General features: G+C 54.2%; 6 protein-coding genes across 6 annotated transcripts; 2 read left to right on the top strand and 4 right to left on the bottom strand.

Annotated features, from left to right (window-relative positions):
* Window positions 1-130: 130 nt before the first annotated feature.
* On the top strand, window positions 131-2,042 carry GGS23DRAFT_592109 (PLP-dependent transferase; the record flags this gene model as incomplete). Its single annotated transcript, XM_051517836.1, has 4 exons — window positions 131-197; window positions 256-1,395; window positions 1,495-1,621; window positions 1,730-2,042. The coding sequence occupies 4 exons, from the start codon at window positions 131-133 to the stop codon at window positions 2,040-2,042; spliced, it is 1,647 nt and encodes a 548-aa protein (XP_051377038.1).
* A 3,746-nt stretch (window positions 2,043-5,788) lies between these two features.
* Window positions 5,789-7,517, bottom strand: GGS23DRAFT_544969 (uncharacterized protein). The gene is made up of 2 exons (XM_051514950.1): window positions 6,847-7,517; window positions 5,789-6,712 (listed from the first exon to the last, which is right to left on the bottom strand). The coding sequence occupies exons 1-2, from the start codon at window positions 7,245-7,247 to the stop codon at window positions 6,412-6,414; spliced, it is 702 nt and encodes a 233-aa protein (XP_051377037.1). The 5' UTR covers window positions 7,248-7,517; the 3' UTR covers window positions 5,789-6,411.
* A 16-nt stretch (window positions 7,518-7,533) lies between these two features.
* Window positions 7,534-8,614, bottom strand: GGS23DRAFT_22374 (uncharacterized protein). The gene has a single exon (XM_051511988.1). The coding sequence runs from the start codon at window positions 8,355-8,357 to the stop codon at window positions 7,707-7,709; it is 651 nt and encodes a 216-aa protein (XP_051377036.1). The 5' UTR covers window positions 8,358-8,614; the 3' UTR covers window positions 7,534-7,706.
* GGS23DRAFT_22373 (uncharacterized protein) lies at window positions 8,615-9,354 on the bottom strand. The gene has a single exon (XM_051511987.1). It carries the CDS (start codon window positions 9,251-9,253, stop codon window positions 8,873-8,875), a length of 381 nt encoding a protein of 126 aa, XP_051377035.1. The 5' UTR covers window positions 9,254-9,354; the 3' UTR covers window positions 8,615-8,872.
* A 2,279-nt stretch (window positions 9,355-11,633) lies between these two features.
* On the top strand, window positions 11,634-14,072 carry GGS23DRAFT_22022 (uncharacterized protein). The gene is made up of 4 exons (XM_051511966.1): window positions 11,634-12,103; window positions 12,281-12,371; window positions 12,452-12,784; window positions 12,850-14,072. The coding sequence occupies exons 1-4, from the start codon at window positions 11,990-11,992 to the stop codon at window positions 13,449-13,451; spliced, it is 1,140 nt and encodes a 379-aa protein (XP_051377034.1). The 5' UTR covers window positions 11,634-11,989; the 3' UTR covers window positions 13,452-14,072.
* A 1,645-nt stretch (window positions 14,073-15,717) lies between these two features.
* Window positions 15,718-17,002, bottom strand: GGS23DRAFT_21842 (uncharacterized protein). The gene is made up of 3 exons (XM_051511955.1): window positions 16,508-17,002; window positions 16,361-16,428; window positions 15,718-16,147 (listed from the first exon to the last, which is right to left on the bottom strand). The coding sequence occupies exons 1-3, from the start codon at window positions 16,514-16,516 to the stop codon at window positions 15,814-15,816; spliced, it is 411 nt and encodes a 136-aa protein (XP_051377033.1). The 5' UTR covers window positions 16,517-17,002; the 3' UTR covers window positions 15,718-15,813.
* Window positions 17,003-18,615: the final 1,613 nt, after the last annotated feature.

Raw genomic sequence — 18,615 nt, 5'->3', positions numbered from 1 at the left:
TAGTCCTTCTTGGGCCAGAGATCTTCGTAAAGAAGCCGTCCCCCTTTTCTCATCTCTCATCCCCACTAAGGGTCTTCGAGGAACACACACAAGTTCTGAGAAACCAATGTCACCGATATCACTACCCAGGATGTCGAAAGGGTATAACAGCGACGTGGAGGCTCTGCGCCAAAAGGAATATCCACACATGAATGATGGTATGTCCCTCCCTACCTAGTCAGACTTACCCGTCCTCTCACTCATACGGAGAAATAGGGGTCTATCTAGACCACAGCGGAGCGACCATCTACGCGAAATCCACCATCGACTCGTTCTGTGCGAAGATGGTAACCAACCTATACGGCAACCCACACTCGGAGAACTCTCCTGCGAAGCTCTCGGGAGAGGTCGTCGACGAGGTTCGGGAAAAGACGCTCAGGTTCCTCGGAGCAGACCCCGAGCACTTCGACCTGATCTTCGTAGCAAACGCCACTGCTGCTATCAAGCTCGTCGCAGACTCGTTCAGAGACCTGTCGGAGAAGACCAGCGACCAGAGGTTCTGGTACGGCTACCATAAAGACGCGCACACGAGCATTGTGGGCGTGAGGGAGTTGACATACGGGCAATCCTACTGCTTCCGGAGCGATCTAGAAGTCGAGAGATGGCTTCGTTCGCCTGACGCGGGCTTCGTCAACCGCTACCGCCCCAACGGCCTCGGCCTGTTTGCCTACCCCGGACAGTCCAACATGTCTGGTAGACGACTGCCGCTGACGTGGCCAGCAGCCATACGGCAGTCTGAGTATCTGCAGGGCACCTATACCCTCCTCGATGCCGCGGCGTTGGCCATGACATTCCCCATGGAAAATGTCTTCCAAGACGTGGACCGGGCGCCCGACTTCACCTGCCTGTCCCTGTACAAGATCTTTGGGTTCCCGGACGTCGGGGCGCTGGTTGTCCGGCGAGAATCGGGACACATCCTCACTCTGAGGAAGTACTTTGGCGGCGGAACCGTGTCGATGGTGGCGACGTTCGGCAAGAACTGGCACCGGTCGAAGGGCCTCCAGGCGCCCACCTACAAGCTCCACGAGGGCCTCGAGGACGGCACGCTCCCGTTCCACAGCATTCTCGCCCTCGGGGAGGCCATCGACGTGCACAGGAAGCTCTACGGCTCGATGAGCAGGATCTCGGACCACACGTCCTACCTCGTCGCCCGACTGTACCGGGGCCTGAGCGATCTGCGCCACGCCAACGGCCGCCCGGTCTGCCGCGTCTACAACGAGAACGGAGACTTTGAGGACTCGTCGAAGCAGGGCTCCGCGATCGCCTTCAACGTGTTGCGGGCGAACGGGCACCACGTCCCGTACTCTGACGTCGAACGCTCGGCGAACGACGCCAAGATCTACATAAGATCCGGGGGTACATTGTTTCAGAAGCTCTCACCCCCCCCCTTTCCCCCCCCTTCCCCTTTAAGCCCTGGGTGACTCGCCGGCGACGTTGGCTAATTTCTGTAACTAGGGGTCTGCAATCCTGGCGGCATTTTCACTGCCCTCGGTTACGAGCCGTGGATGATGGAGCGCGCGCTCTCCGCGGGACATCACTGCGGCTCGCATGGCATAAGCATCATCCACGGGCTTCCTACAGGGTACTTGACACCCGATGTTCTCCTTCTCCCCCCCCCCCTCCCCCTTTTTTCTAGTGTGCGCATAATTCATGCCCGTAACGCCTGGATACTGACGCGGAGATGGTGCAGGATCGTTCGAGCAAGCCTCGGGGCCATGTCGACGAAGCAAGATGTCGACACGTTGGTGGACTTCTTGCGCGCGGCGTTCGTCGAAAAGGAGCCGGACTGGGCGTCTACTCGGACGCTGGTCGAGGCCCCGCCCGCCGAGCGCTTCTCGCTGGATCTCCCCGGCAACTACACGACGAGCAGCTTTCCCGACGTGCGAGAGGTCCCGCGCCCCCGTCCGATGCTGCACCAGTTCTCCGCGGCCCCCGAAGCTACGCCGAGGGTCGCGCCGTTCGCGATGCACGACTTCATCCACGGGCTTGCCGCCGTGAAGTAGGCTTACAGGAATTATCGGCCCTCGGCGAACACTCGTGCTACGGTAGATTGTATTGAGAAGAAGCAACAGGGTTTTCCTTCTCCTACTTTTTCCCAGTGTATGTGACTCTTGGTTAATACGGCATTGGAGCAAAGGGGCGATTTCAACTCGTCCGCGATGAGTACGAAGGGTCACACATTCGATCCTCAGTTAGTTAACTTGGCTATTGGCGGGATGGCGGGAACAGTCTCGTTTTGGGCAAGTCGGGGCAATGTCTCTCATGTCTTTCCTTCTACCTAGGCTCGGAGTTGGCTTTTGCGCTGCAATTCCGGAGGAGATACACCCTATAGTAATTTGGCATTATGTTGGAAATATAAAAAAGTCTTTAGTAAAGTGAAGAATGCCCTTCACATGTGGTATAACATCTCCGAGTGTCTTCTTGCCCCTGCCCCTTTTTTTTCGATCCTCGACCTTATCGCCACCAACGCCCGGCCCGCGACCCCGCTGAGCCGCTTATATGACTGCAGACAACATCGCAAGTATCCCCAGCTAAGAGTTGCCCTAGGAGTAGGGTAATGGTGCTCTCTGTAGATCCCTCGCCCAGAACTCTGACAAATTTTCTCCGATGTCTGTCAGCCTGTCAGCTCGTCCGTTCCAACACCCCCCCTTCCCCCCCCATCTTACCTGTATGACAAAATCCTCTTAATAGGTTATATTAATACGATCGGAGAGTGTTTATCGCGTTGTGGCGGGCCTTATGTCAGATCTTAAGCGTCCTGTCCCGAAACCCAATAGATTTACACCATCCGTCCCCATTTCCGTACTGCCGGCGTAACGCTTTGCAGTGGATATGCGCACCCCGCGAAAGGAGTTGGATTTTTAAATTATTTTTCTCGTGATTGCGACGTGGGCAAGGCCCGCATCTACGCGAGTCATCCGTACCTCCATCCTTTCTCCGTTCGGGAAGGATGTATGTATGTGCGTGCGAGGGTATGTTATGCATTAGGGCCCAAGATGAGAGGCAAGAATCGGGCTTGTGATGTGGCACGTTTTCTGACGGCAGCCTCGCAACCCCCTTTTTCTTCTCCTCGGCATACCTACAATCCACCCCTTACGCCTAGATAGAAGCCTCTCCCCTATACCTTTATGAAAGGCGGTTCTAGATAGCCGCCAGCTCTCGGAAGGTTGAGTTGGGAATGCACAACATAAACATGCAGTAAGAGAGTTGTGAGAGTTATAGTGACTCGTTTTTCTCCGAGTGCTTGGCGGCTCCTCGGGCCACTGGAAGAGCTGCCCCTCTCTGTAACGTAACCGACAGCGTCTCCGGTATGGTACAGCATTGCCTAGCATCTGGTTTACGATTGCTCCCGTCTACGTGGCATATCTCGCATCTCACGTTTAGGCGCAGTCGTCTCGTCGAATGAGGAGCGGCCTCGTCATCGGATTACTGTATTCGTGACCATTGTGGCATTCTGTCAATAAACGACCGTGTCTTGTGACTGGGTTTCGCAGAGTGACACGAAGAGGGTTGGCTGCTCGCAAGTTCACCGCGCATTGCAGGGCCAAGTATGCCTTGACAGATCCAAAGCAGCAATTGAGGGGCGGGCTTGATCATGAACTGAATCGCCGCGGGGCAGACCAGCTGGGGTAGCACCGAGATTGTTGCTGTCCTCGCATGCCGTTGAAAAGCCGATGTGACGATACACCGTTGAAATGGCTAGTTACCCGGCCATGTGAAGGGAAAAAAAAAAGGAATACACTGTAGTAGTGAGCTTGATTGAGCCCTCAGGTGGTGGTCCCTTAGTTCACACTGCATTATGCGGTTTATTCCTCGGAGTTGTGACCCATGGGACGGGCATCTCTGGTTCGACTCGCTTCTTCATTTGATGAAAACGTGCCACTATGCCTCTTGAGAGGAGACAGTATCATCATGAGCCGTGAGTGCCCTCAGAGTCTCACCACGAACTACCTACCGCAGGGGGCACCATTGCTACCCGACCCATTTATTGACGTATACGTAGTTGCACCCAGACATTATAACTCGCCATTATTTACAATAACGTGACCTCGGTGTTGTTATTACCCAGCTCGGTGCCATAACTGGTTACATGAGTAAGTTGAGGCTCTTCAACATGCAACTAGTAGATGATCCTGGGTAAATGAGGACTTGTTTGGTACTCCCTGTCGAAAGATGGCTTCACGAGCTTGGGGATATAGCATGGGTTGAACGCCTATACGAAACTTCGGCAGCAGTTATCTAATATCAATGTCATTTTGGGCATCTCATTTACGAACCCTCTAGGCAGTTGCTATGTACGGGGAAAATATACAACAGCGCGGGTGCGACACATCCTCAGACGACCGGGTAAAGTCTCTTGGTAGTCGATATCGGCGGCTCGCACGAGATCAAGTCATATATTACCTAAAATGCAATATAAAGTGAGAAAACCCATGCGCCCAAGTCATCTCATATACGCGAAAATAGTAGACTTTCTCTCTCTTATAAGTTGACCGTTTCTCGAGTCCTTTTTGTGTCACCACTTTCACGCAACGCTTCCAGAATCGTATCCTAGGGTTCAGTAGCCCAAGTATAGTCATACAATGCCTTTCTCGACTTGGACATTGGCGCCGAAGCTAGATTTTCGAGGTAGGTGTTATAATGATACTGTGTTTAGTTCCGCTTGCACAGGTAGTTATGGTGGCATTGGTGCATGGACATCACGCGCATGGGCAATCTGTCGCGAAGACCTGCGGCCGTCAGTCCCATTACAAAACACGAAGCACAAATATACTCCTCTAGAGATTCCGTGAACCTTTCTATGCCTAGTAGAAAACAAGGCCGTTTCAACCTATATCTCACTCCATGCCTAGCTGTCTGTGTCCGCCACTAGCCCTTCCCACCCGCGAACCTTACCACCCTTCACGATTTGAGATCGAACCTATCAATATTCAGGAGGCCTATCTACTAGTAGCTACGATTATACATGCGACTTACCCGCTACCGGACGTTGGCTACGCGCTCAATTCCTTCTCGTCCCATTTTCACCCCGTCTTGTTTCCATGATTCGGGTGTTGTGGTCGTAGAAAAGTCCTTGTAGTAGCATAGAGAAACACCTTTAGACTTAATAAAAACCCCCTATAGGGTTATCTAAGACAGCTATAGCTATCACTTGTAGGCAGAGTGAGACCTGCATTTCTTGATAGCGTTGTGTGTGTAACCTGAATGCCACCTGATAGGTAATTATAATCATCATCGCTTCTTATAACTAAGGAGAGAAGCTGCCTCGGAAGGACAAACCAGGGCCACGCTGTGTGTAAATCGTCATACGGACCCCGGTAGACGACGTGTATATTGATTAAAGTCGGAGTTTGCTATTGTCCCACGGGAGAGCGTGGAGAGAAATCCTGTAGGAGGCGAGCTATCTTGTCTCATTACATTGTTTCAAGCATCTCGTACAGCCGAGTCCTGGCAGATCGCACTGCATTGTATGTCCACGTAGGGCTACCCACCGGCCTAGAAATGTCGACGGAGGCTCCAGACAGGTTGGCTGTCGCACGGGAAGCTAGGAATACACCCAAGCCCTGCTTAACCAAATAAGGAAATGTAGACGTCTACGCTCCCCTGCGACATTCGATTAGGTACATAGAGTAGGTAAGACACAAGTTAAACGGATCTTGCTGTTCCCAAGTTGGTAATTCTGAGCAGGTGAAATGAAACTGAGACCTCGAGCGCCACGGCTCAGCGCCCGCGAAATCAGAACGATCGCGTCCACTCTCGCTAGATGCTTCGTCAGCGAAACAGCAACCTGAAGAAACGCCGCCCGCACTCTACGCCCCGCCAGAGAGTGGGGGTACGCTGCCGTCTCGCCTCTCGCTTCCCAGAAGTGATACCAGGCTACTGAGATTCTCCGAGGCGCCCTCGTCAGGTCACGATCGTAGCGGATATCTTGAGGCTTCCCCTGTCAATCACACTGTACTACATGGTAGACATGATGGATTAGCCAATCTAAGAGATCAGATCGGCTGAGACACTCTGTGAGAGGGCTATTGGATAGGTAAGACATCACCCCCTTTACACGTGGCCACCTCGACCACGAGGTATTATAGCTAAGGTCAGGAGGGTGATACAGAGAGTGAGCCCATTACTATCTCCTGGTGCCCAGCACGAGGAGGTTGTGGTAGCAGCCCTTGTGTATTTTGAACCAACGTAGACGACATGTCGTTGACTGAAATGCGCAATAAGACCCGAGACCTAGATAGTTGGTTAAGGTGGTTTGTAGAAGCAACCCCTATTAGAACCAACACTACGGCTGAGAAGTGCCATTCCCATTCGACGTCTTGCACGGCGCCCGGAGGCTTCTTCAACGCAACTACTAAATAGCGTCTAGCCCTATAGGGTTATCATAGCTAGGTACTTCGTAGGGCTTGAAACTCTCCTTGAGACTGTAGAACCTTGTGGCGTATTGCGGGCTTGAATGTCGGAGTAGAGGTCGCCCGTTCTCATGCCGGGGGCCTGATCAATCAATTCCACCTCGAGAGCCTTTGGCCTCGGCAAAGCTCGCAAAGCGCCGAATCCTGCTGAGCTGCCAATGGTTGAAGTTCGAGTGTATCGAGTTAATGAGATGGCACAAGGAGCCGGTTTCCCATGCTGCTGCCTCACGGAGTTGCTCTTGACCGGAGCGCCAATCTTTCTGTCGGGCCAATTAGCCTTTCCCTCTCTCCCTCTCTCTCTCTCTCTCTCTCTCTGACTTCGACCTGGAAGTCCCTTTCCGACGGACCCTTGCCGAAAGAAAAGAAACGAACACTTGGGTTGGGCATAATTCACAGCTTATTAGGCATCATTGGTAGCCATGTGTCATACCTCGAAGCTATCAGCCTCAAGTGACCGAAGAAGAAGCGAAGGTATGGTATTAATAACGCATCCTCCCTTACAAGAACGATATACCCCCATGTCGGGCCGCTCACCGATTTCCCGAACGTGAGAGGTGGCAGGTAAATGGAGACTGAGGATGGGTGAAGGCTCGTGGCATTCTGGCTAAAAAGCAGATCAAACAACAGGACCGTTATCAAATATGCGGTTAGGTGGGCTCGTAGACCGACGGAGATAGATGCCACCGATGCGCGTTGGGGCTGTCGAGGCGCTTCTATCACGTCACGCATTCCTGGGGAGGGGCCAATAGACGACCCGGACGCTTTTCGAGATCTCTTCCGTTCTATAGAATGCATCAACGTCGATGCAGTCAGCGAGTCTCCGCATAATGTGTGTGGACACGATCCTGACTCCTTGGCTATGCCATGTGATCCGCTAGAAACCAGGCTCAGAGACGGACAGGTGCAGAGATCAGCCAGATGAAGGCGGTCACTTAAGGCTAAACAATGCGCCGCGTTTCTTTGCGTGCGCCATTAGGCATAGCGCTGGGGCATGATCATAGGAGTAGCGAGTTGTGGTTGGCGTGCTTGGTGATGAAACATGAGAAATCACAGAAGAACATCTCACAGGTGAGGAGGAGACTAATAAAGCCCCAGCACATCGTCGAAATTGGAGAGCGGAAGGGTGCGCGATGGGTGGCGTAGGACGGGGCCCCTGTTTAGTGGACAGTCGACCCCGGTGCATTGCGTGAGACAAGCATAAGGGGGGTTGAGCTTCGTGCCACGCATGAATTCCTCGATTTCCATACTATGGTACTATACAGTACACCGCCAGCCCAGATGCCCTAGACTGCGCGGTCCGTAGTAGGGTGTGCCCACCCAAGGGTTATCACGTCCTGTCCTGTCCTGTCTACCGGGCGGGGAGCGACCGATGGTGATGAGATCGAAGCAGAGCGACTCTAGTTCCGGGCTCAGATCGCGGGCCGCCCCTAGGTCAGATCTTACCCGGCTCCGAAGCCGATTGTGTCGAGCCGTGCTGGCGTGTGGGAATCTCTGTCCGTTGCCGTTGTACGTAATATAGGGTGGTCTTCCTGCGAGCGACTCCGTCTCCGTACCCCCATCTCGAATGGCTGTAATATGAGTAGATATCGATATAGACTGCGAGGCCGCTAGCAGAGTAAACAAACGCGTAGGGAAAATAAGATAGTTAGGTAGGCAGAGGGAAGAAAGCCATCCATCTTGTGGCATTGTACGTAGACCCACCTGCCTAACATACCCCTGGCGTACCAAAGCCCCCAATACCAAGGAAAGATCGGTAGATTGTCTATCAGCTGGTTCAGCTTCAGGTCGGGTTTGATCTCCTCGATGTTGTGGATTTCGGAAGACTCGAGCAACGATCCTTCGCCAGCGTGTACTCATAGTCGATGTCATGTAATCCATCCCTGTCGATACCTCTGTCAAGGCCATCGTCAGCACACCGGTATCCCGAGAACCATCCTAGCAGCACATCACTTCTGATCGACAGGTAATGATGAGGATGCATTGTCGTCCCAAGGCATGAATGAAGCCGACCTTCCCTAAATAGATCGGGTTCGTCCTATCTTGCTCGGCTGAAAGGGATTACCATACGACAACTGATTCTCTAGGAATGTTGTTAGCTTCGGCAAATCGTCTTCTACGACCCTGGTCGGATTGAAATTCGTCAGTGTGAAGGGGCTTTAGTCCAAGCTGAGCGCTCTGGCCGGGTTGAAACAGACTACCAGTTAAACACGTCGCCTGAGCGGAATTCATCGTCGGCTAGGCCGCGAGCTAAAAGCTTTCACCGGTGGGGGGCCATATCACGACTACTATTATATGACAAGACATGCCAAGGAGTAGTCGTTGTTCGAGAAGGAGAGAGAAAGGTAGGTAGCCGGAGGGGCCCGGGCCACCGAGGGTACCATGCCATGTAAGTACGTGGTAGCGTTGCATGATGCGAAAGACTAAGGATCTTCTCCCCTTCCCTTGCGTCCCTGTCTTCGTTGGTTAGTTATTTTACCGGGCTGCTGGGACTGCTCAGGGCTGGTGTTGATCCGACTTGCACATGAAAAGCTTTTCGGAGAGGGAGAAAAGAAAAGAGCAGCAGCCATCACGATGGCAAAAGGACTCCACAATGCCCATGCCAGTGCAGGAGGGGAGCTAATAAGATGTCTCGAGAGGCTGATCACGAGGAGAGAGAGATAGAGAAAAGAAAAAGCGAAAAAAAAAAAAGAAAAAGAGAGGGAAAGGGAAAAAAAAAAAAACAAATTTGACAACGTGAGGAGGAGTGCTATGCGGCCACTGCCTGATGTCTTGTCTAATCCTCCCCCATAACCGGGCCACATTATTACTACCTAGAATGTCCAAAACGTGCTCTTTGGCGTGGCCAACTCCCCGGGGTGAGTAGCGTCATCGGGGAGTCCTAGTCGGTAGCATTCCCTCAATGCGACGCTGATTCCCGGGTCTCTTGGCCGAACGAGCGCGTACAGGCTCACCAGATGGAGGGCTATGAGCAGCCTGTCGGACGAGCAGCTGGCATTAACATTACTAACACATGAGTAAATAACGGAGTTGGGAAAAGTTAACAGTTCCACGGGACGGGGCATAAACTGTCAAAGTGTTTCCCCTTTCTGTCCTCCGTATCGAGCGAGACCCAGTAACATTGTCGCCCTTCACTTCAACCTCGCTCTCCTTGCATTGCTCTTGCTTACCCGCCGCTATTATTGGTCTCCATTTTGCCTCGGTGGATGGGAGGTGGAGTTGGTAGCTCGTCTTGTGCAAGATAGAAGAGAGCATCCGCGGCGATAGTATTGGTTCTGGCTCGCAACAGGGGGTGCACCGCTTTCAGGCTATCGCCCCATCCATGCTCGTGCTTTTGATGCTTTCTCCTTGCCGGAAACCATAGGGATACATGGGGATGGGCTGCAGACGTGTGTGCGTAAGTATGTACTGTACTGGCGCCACACCGATCTGCTTCGATCGAAGGTGCCAACATAATGCAAGCCTAAAAGGGTAGAGGGAGAGAGAGATACACAGATGCCCGGAGATCGATGGCCACTCCCGTCGGACCCCCTGTTTACGGTATTCCCCCAGTATGACCTACCATCCCACTATGTATGCGAACGGTGAATCTGTGGCAATGGTCCCAGAAAGCCGGTTGAACCGTTCCATTATGGCGATGCTACAGATACATTGGCCGCGATTCGTAGTTGTTTGCGGTGATATGCATTGCGTCCAGGTCAATAGATCAATTCGAGAAGCCCTGGAGGTGGAATGCCCGGGATACCTCTCGGGTCCACGACGGCGGCGGATCTTCCTCGGGGCATGGTGTATCCGCTCATCGACGTCCAAAGTACCCTCTACACCCGCCTCGCTCGCTTCTCCCTTGACATCGGAGCTACAGCCTGTGCGCCAACTGGCTATTCTGGAAATAACGGTACGAGCGGACTCGTACCTGGGCGGCCGTGGAGGGTTATCCCATGCCTCGTCGGAGCACACTTGCAGTGCATAACATGGAAGTCGGCTAACCCCCCCCTGGGCACAGGATTATCCGATCAAGTGATGGAGGTTGAAATAGAGGCGGACAATTTGGGAGTTCTGCTAGACGACATCCGTCTCATATTCGGCGTCGAGGAGGCGAGGGGATAATAGGGATTGCCAACGCAAGATGGCCCAGGTTCCAGATAGCATGGCCTTTTTGCCAGCATCATGCAGAGAAAACCCATAGTTCTTTTAATTGCGCGTCGGACGAGACGGACGTGTTCCTGTTGGGTTGTGCTCCTTTTTCTTTTCTCGCTCTTGCCATCAATTCAGTCTAGAAGCTCTACATAGCATCGCTTTCTCGCGGAAAAAGTAGCGAGCTCGCCCACACATCTTAAAGGCTAGGGGGATCTCCTTTTCGCTCTCTGCAGATCACCCTGAATGAATCCTACGCCACTCGTCGGCTGGCTTGCTATAGCCCCTGATATATACTCAGGGTTTGCCCCAGAACGATCTTCTTCCACGGTTGCTTCCCGTGCCTGATCTTAAACGACCTTTACCTTCTGTGGCTACCCGTCGACGCCGAGAGGCAAGAATAATGCGGCATTGCCCTTTTTTCTCCCCCATCAACTGTCGTCCCCTCTATAGAAATTTCCCAGATCCGTTGCCCGTGCTTACGTTCGATCATAGCTTCACCTCTCAGCGGTGGCGTCCAGCTATAGCCCGTTCCGACACTGACGCATTTGCTGCCTCCTATCACATTGGCCAGGTTCTCGGCATTATCCGAAGAAGAGGTAGCACGCCCCCTGGGCTGTATCGAAAGAGTAGGGCGAAGGGGACGCGGTTATTAACTAGAGCTTCATTAATCGTCACCTCCCTCCTGCATTAAAGGCAGAACGTTGGGTTATGCCGTACTGCAAGGACGCTTCCCAAGTACCGCCGAAGATACCGGTTCGACCTCGTTCGGACACCAGGCCCTGGGGTTCCTCTCCGGAAACGTCGTGCACTAGTTAATCTCCCCGAGCCAGATTGTCGGTTAGACCCTTGCTCCCGACCTGGAGAGTTGCTTCAGGTATAGAAAGCCGGTAGAGTGTGGGCATCTGTATACGTTGTCCCACCACGCACCCGCTGTGCCTTGCTAAACAATCGTAGCCGCGGCGGACCTTGGATGAGGGCTAGGTGTTTTATGGTCGGACCGCATTATCTGGTTCCAGTACCGCAGGCGTTTGCGGAGTCGATTGGCTCATTCGTTACTCCCTCTCTCCACTGATCCCTTCTATCTTCTTCCGGGCCCTGCTGCTTTCTTCGGTTTATAACGGCGACAAGGAGCGAATATCCGGCCCTTATCGAGAACTTGCTGAACGGCCACTGTATATTATCCACCCGGCTCCTCGGCTTGCGAGAGGCCACTCGACCCGGACGGCCCTCCCACCTCCTATTTAAAGGCCATCGCAGACCGGCCGGCCCTTGGACTCGCCCAGCCTCTGCTCGAGTGTCTCGCGGACAGCCAGCGATACCCGAAAATATCTCCCGAGCGGGCCATCCTCAGGGGTACCATAACTATTCGGACACACCTACGCCCGCCCAAACCGTTCGAGTCAATGATAGGCACCATGCCTTATCAATACCCGTCACCGCAAGACGGGGCAGTAATAGATATGCCGCATAGCGGCTACGCGGGCGGCTATCCGGTACCAACGACTTCCGCCCTAGAGGTAAGATCCGTCCCAGAATCCCGCCATGCATAGTCTCTCCGCCATCGCTCGTTCTCCACTTTACGGACACATCGGTTCAGGGCAAGCAAGTTCCGCCAGCCCAGTGATGAGTGTTCCCATCTCACAAGATTTTCCACGCTGAAGAGACGCTTCCGAGCCCCTAACGAGAGGTCACAGGAGACACACGACATCGATCATGTACCTTTTGGCCTGTCAAACGAGAAGAAAAGGAACAAATTGGGGTATCATCGAACACCTATTGCTTGTGGTAAGCACCCGCCTCACCCAGTAGCCCCCAGTTTGATGCCCCAGACGTTCGCGCCGGGACTAAAGAGCAGCTCGGTATAGGGCACTGTCGGCGAAGAAAGATCAGATGCAAGCAGCCGGAGATTCCAGATGTCTTGGGAAGATGTGAGAGTTGCATTAGTCTGAAGAAAGAATGTGTCTACCACGCAGTAAACCAGCCGCCGCCTCCGATACCCCCGACAGGGCAGAGACAAGGGACGAAAACATCCAATAGTTCTGGCCTTGAGTCCTCTTCCACGTCGCCGGCGCTATCGGCGGGACATTCGGGGGAGGCTCAACCAAACACGCCCTACCACCAAATGGCTACGATGCCAAACATGGGTCAGCAGTCTATAGGGCCGAGAGGGGGCGAGAGTTACTCCGTTGAACCCAAAGGTAGGTGTCAGAGGCGTCCCTCCTAGCATCTACGACGGCGAGGGCGTATGCTAAAAGGCTTCAAGTTCCACCCAATGCGCCCAACGGCCGAACGTTCGATTACGCCCACGGGATCGGCAGCTGGGTGACGACAGAAGCGAGTGCTGGCGTCTCGAGGACGTCTAACGACACAAACAGTCAATGGACGACGAATTTTGCCAACGGGATGCCGGAACCCTCCGATTTCCCTCAATATAGCCCTCACGCGCCGTCGCCGTCGATGACCTGGCCGGCAGCGCTTGGAACACCAGGCAGAATGGACGCCAACGGACGTCTAGGCGATACGTGGAAGCCATATTCGCCGGCGGCAAGATCAATGTCCTTTAGTGGCGATCAATCCAGCCAATACCCCCCATCGACGAGGCCGTACGAAAGGGCGCAGCCACCGATGGCTCCCCACGTCAAGATCGAAGGCGTGCCGGAAATGGCGCTCAACCACCAGAACGGCTCTCTCTCGGCCGGTGCCGAGCCCCATCCGTCATACGGAACGTGGCAGCAGCCGTACCCGTACGCCAAAGCTGGCGAAGAGTACGGCGGATGGTATGGAGGAACCGGAGAACATCAGCCGGGAGCGCACGTTTCATCGGTGGCCGAGGACACCTCCGGTATGTACTACGGCGGGAGATGACGTCTAACTCGGACCGGATGTCGCGTCGAGGTCAGACTACGCCCGCAACTCCGACTTCGCGTGTCCCTCGTATCCTGCCGTCGTCCGGATGTTCCCACCCGAAGAGGAACTGGACGAGGGAAAAAGAAAAGCAAAAGAGAAAAAAAAATGGTTCAGAAAAAGGGGGGCCGACTTCAGAGCAACCAATCCAAAATGAACACCGAGCAATCTACTTGCTTCCCCACCCTTTCTCACCGGACAATTGTACAATCGGGGATGCCGATACGTTGTGATAGAAGAGGCGAAAGGTGGCCATGGAAAGGCGGCCATGGAAAGGCGGCCACGTAGGCTGGAGTGAGCGGGAAAGGGACATAGAAGGGCCATACCGAGATGTGGAAGATTGGAATACCGGAACCAAAAAAAAAGGAAAATGAACGAGAGAAGTCCGAGCCACCGCGTTGCCCTATACGCACCTGGCGAAGGGAGAGGATTTGAGACACATATCGCAAACGCATTGGAAACGCCTCTCCTAGGGGGGAGGCGGCAGGCGAAGTGGCCAAGGGGATAAAAAGAGAAAAGGGATCGACAGCAATACGCCATCCGCCCCCCCCCCCCCTGGACACGACAAACGTTGAACCCCCCCCTCCCCTTGTCCATGTTGCCGTCTTGGGCGGCATGCCTGGCAAAACAAGACATGGCTACCTACCACGTCGAGGCAATCGCCAGAGTTCACGTTCCCGACTTAGCGAGAGCAGGAAAGCGGGCCCATGCGTTCTCGCCTCTTGCTTTTTTCCCTTTCCCCTTGTCTGTCTTATCGCCGCGGTCTTGCTCTTCGTCCTCTTCTTCTCCTTTTCTCGTCGACTTCCGCTCCCCCTTCCACTTGTCCCTCGTCTGCTTCCCGGGCTGAGACCGACCTGCCCGGACCGGCAGCGAAACGCGAGGGCGAGCCCGGGATCTCCTGGTCGAGGCCCGATGTTTTCTGCTGCCTGCCGCCCCCCCCTCCCTGGCTGCAGCAACGCGCTCGGAGAAGGCGGAGGAGGGCACGAGAGGAGCGAGGAGAGGAGCGCAGACCCGGCGCTCTGCTTTCAGCCCCCTTTTCTCTCGCTCGTTCTTGCGTTTTCACTGGGGGGAAGGGGGACCGGAGTTTCCCCCCCCCCCCCTCCTTTTCCCAATTACGGCTCGCTGTATGTGTGTATGAGTTCGCGCGCGATTGGGGCAAGATAGATTGGAAAGATCCGCTACGACGGGGGGGAGGGGAGTTAGACTTTTTTTATCTCCTTTTTTGGTTCCCTTCCGCCTTTGTTGGGCCTCTAGCCGATGCAGCCTCGACGGCCAGCAACCCTCAAGGTCCACCCGTTCGCGTGCCCCCCCTCCCCCTCTCCCCCGCCGTCCGCCGTTCCGTACTCGGGGTGGCTTCTGGCCCCGTTGTCCAGAATTACGGTGTCCCGGCAGGAGACGCGCCCTCTTAGCGCGGAGCAGGTGTCGGTAGGGAGTCGAGGAGGGGAGGAGGGTTCCGCTGGGTTAGGCGAAGGCCTTTCGTTTGTTCGAATCTTTGGCCGGATGGGGCTTGGTTGTTTTCGTCTTGTTGCGATGTTCAGTGTTTCGGCCGCTTGAGCATTTCCTTCGTCTGGTTGTATATCCGTGTGCCGATTAGAATTTTCTTGGGTGCGGGAATTGGAAAGAGGACCGGAAAGGGGGGGGTGGTAGGGTTGGAAAAAGAATTCCCTCAAGGCTGTCGGGTCGTTATAGTATGGGTGTGTTCTTGGGTCTGTTAACCACGGTATATCTGGTCTTCGCGGAGAGGAAGCTAGAATTTCTCACGAGCGTCTACGGGAGGCTTTGTTAGGTCACCTCTAACGTCTGTGTGTTTATTCAGGGGGATGCCTCTGAGAGGCATGCCCACAGGTAATACAGGGCGTGTGCATGTATCTGGCTAGCTGTCTGCATATCCATATTCATTCGTAAAAGTAGCTGGTACCAACCGATGATGCGAACGTCCACATTATCAACACGAGCTCGGGGAAGAGTGTGTGAGCCGTTACACAGGAATATAGATTACGCGCCCAGCCTGTCCCATCTGTGCCGAGCACTATGTAGTGGCGTGGTGCCCGTTCGCCCTGCCCATCGCCCGCTGGGTTGTCCCGCGCTTGTTCCCACGGCACTTGGGTATATCAACCACGAGCCCGCGTGAGTAACTGTTACACCTCCATACGGCACCCTGAGTACGACGTACAACTGCCCAAGTGACCGGCGGCTGTCCGTCTTTTGAGAGACCCTGGGCAGCCCAAACGAGCTGATGCTTTCGAGGAAAGCTACGGCCTGAAAATCTCGTAACCAGGAAGCAATGTGACTCTCGAGTAAAGCGCCATGGTGCGACCCCCTTTTACGCCTCCAGCTGCCATGTTAATACCATCAGGCCAACGTAGGCTCCTATGCTCAGACCGGTAAGGAGTAGAACGCTGTTTCCGCTGGTACGGAATTTGTTTCTCGCCTCGCCGTCGTCGTCTATCATGGTGAAGAACTGCTTGTTCCCCTGGTACCGACGGTATATTGAGCAAAGCAGGACTGCGGCACCGTACACGGCGAAGAGAGCGCCGATTGCGTAAAACTCGGAGGTGAAAATCTTCAACACGATCAAGGAAAAACTGAACTGCGAAAGGGCAGTTCGCATGTACGCTCCTTCGAAAGTCCGCTGGGCGGCTCGGATCTCCACTAGTCTAGACGAATCAAGCGACGTATTAGCGTCGGCGAAAGTGACGATGCGAGACGCAGGTAGCACATCTGAGGCTCATCATCGCGACGGACCCACAGCAGCGCCCTCTCTGGTCGGTGTAGGGTACGCTGGTGATGGCATGGCCCTAGACTAAGATGGGAAAGGGGATGCGGTGCTGATCGGACTGAGCGGTTACGTGAGAAGTTATGAGACCTACTCTTCAGTTGTCAGGACCACGGAGCGGGCGCGGTGCGTCCGCAGGTGAAGACGGTCTTCTGGGTTTGGCTACGGGACGGGCGGGTCAATAACTGGCCACGATCACGACCGCAGACGACGAGGGGGAAACGAATAGAACAAAACGGACCTGAAACATGGGGGGTATTTTTTTGGGAAAAAAAAGGGGGGGGCTCAGCAGCCGAAGGGAGTCCTCTTTCCCCTCTTTCTTTTTCAATTAAAGGCACGCATAGCTGGGCTGTGCAGGTTGTAAATGCTGGTAGACAACGAAAGTAATGGGGGTTGGTGGGTGGTGTAGGCAGGTTATGTAAAGCGAACAGAACAAAGGGGGCACCAGGTAACGACCCCGCCAATTTCTATGGTATGAAGTGCTATTCCACATGTACATATGTACACGCTTGGCTTAGGCGCCTCAGATGTGCCTAGCGTAAGCCACACAGTGGCTGGTATGCAAACTCAGCATCTACGTGTACAGGTAGTCAACCTTGTGTAGGCATTTATAGTCGAGGTAGTGCGTGGCTGCATCCGGGGGCAGGGGAGAAAACCTTAGGCGGTACCTACGTACCTACCTACTTCAGACATACAATAATAACCCCGTGGGAAAGGGGAAATGCATCATCCGCAATGTCAAAACTTCTCATTAAACAACAGGTGTGCTGGAAGCAATCTATGTCTCTATATATATGTGTGTGTGCACGTTTTATTGCATTAGGCAGTGTTTATTTTAGCTGGAAGCGAGCATGCCTGAAGCGCACCTGGATCCCTTCCTCCCGATAATCCGACCTGCCTCTTACAACTACAGGTAGGTATCGTAGGTAGCGAAGTGAGCCGGCATCAGACCTGTCCCGTCCTCGTCGAACCCCAAGGCCTTCCGCCACGTGCGTTTGAGTCTGCAGCGTTATCATCTTCATCTATCGTGAGCTGTCTGTCGTTACCTACTATGCAGGTTAGCATGGCACCCAGACCAGCCTACCACTAGTTCGGAAATCTAGCACCGCCGCCGGAATTATTTGCCATGCCTCCGTAGCGTGACGCTGGGTCCCGATATTATCGTGGCCGAGCTGGAGCGCATCCAATAATCAGGCACCCGTAATTTAACACCGCATGTATGGAGCTCGGTTTTTACACTTTGGATCGATACCGAACGATATGAGAGAGAGACGAGTGAGAACTCGCTATGAGGTACGGATGCGAGCGAGGACGGGAAGTGGGAAGTCGGGGCGCGTATGCAAGATGTCAGGCGGCTAGGATGAGCAACACACTCTGTTGTAGGCATCTTTATGTGTGTCAAGAGGTTAGGGCTATCCCGTCACCCCAAATTGGTCCGATTAGGTCCCCAAGGTAAGCACTTAGTACCTGTTCCCTCAGGTACCTTAGGTACCTTAGGCAGACCCATCCGAGGTAGGGTTTAGGCTTACCTGCATGTACCTGTCAAGCGAGGTACCCCTACCTGCTTGGCAGGTAGGTAAGTTAGGTACCCAACCTAACTTCTAGCGCTCGTTAGGTAATCAATCCACCCCGTCTTCTTGAATCCATCAACCTCTCTGGAATCCTCGGATGCGTTGGACGCCAACTTGCCATCCTAACGATCTTGACACTCGGGCGATGCAAATGCATTGCGGCACAGCAAATGCCCTCAGATCCCAGGATTCTCTAGCGCACGCGATGGTGGTCTTACTTCCGGCGGCGCTAATTCCCACTAGCACGCCCAGCTTATCCGTCGGCTTCTTCCTAAATCTGCTAGCGGGCGACGTTGCGTCGCGCTGCGCGGTTAGAAGCAGGTTGGCGCTGTGCCGTGCTGGGACCCGACAAGAACCAGCATGGTCGTGGGCCACGACCGCATCCTGCCGCGCTTGCTGGATTCCTCCGCAGCGTGGATGCCCTTCTTGCTGAGACAGGCGCGCGACTCGGATGGCTTTGTAGCTTGGGGATGCCGTGTCTGTCCCGATGCGCTCGCGTTTGGGGATCGACCAGTGAGTTGGTCCACTCGCCGGTCTTCCGGCTATTCTCATCGACGAGTTCCTGTGAGTACCTGAGGTATGTAGTGCCGTTTCCGCTTACCCTGGTCCTGTCCCTGTCCCACGCTCCTTATCTTGATTTCACCTCAGCTGTGTCGCCGCAGCCATGGCTGTGCTCGGTACCTCGGTGGGTTGTTACGGATGGTAGGTAATCGCACTACTGCAGCCCACCCAGACGCGGACCGATGTCTTCCCCATCGACCATGACGGCTGTGAATGC

The sequence above is a fragment of the Durotheca rogersii genome, assembly GCF_024521655.1.
Source record: "Durotheca rogersii strain YMJ 92031201 chromosome Unknown GGS23scaffold_1, whole genome shotgun sequence".
Classification (NCBI taxonomy): Eukaryota; Fungi; Ascomycota; class Sordariomycetes; order Xylariales; family Xylariaceae; genus Durotheca; species Durotheca rogersii.
This window is presented reverse-complemented; position numbering and strand designations above follow the sequence as displayed.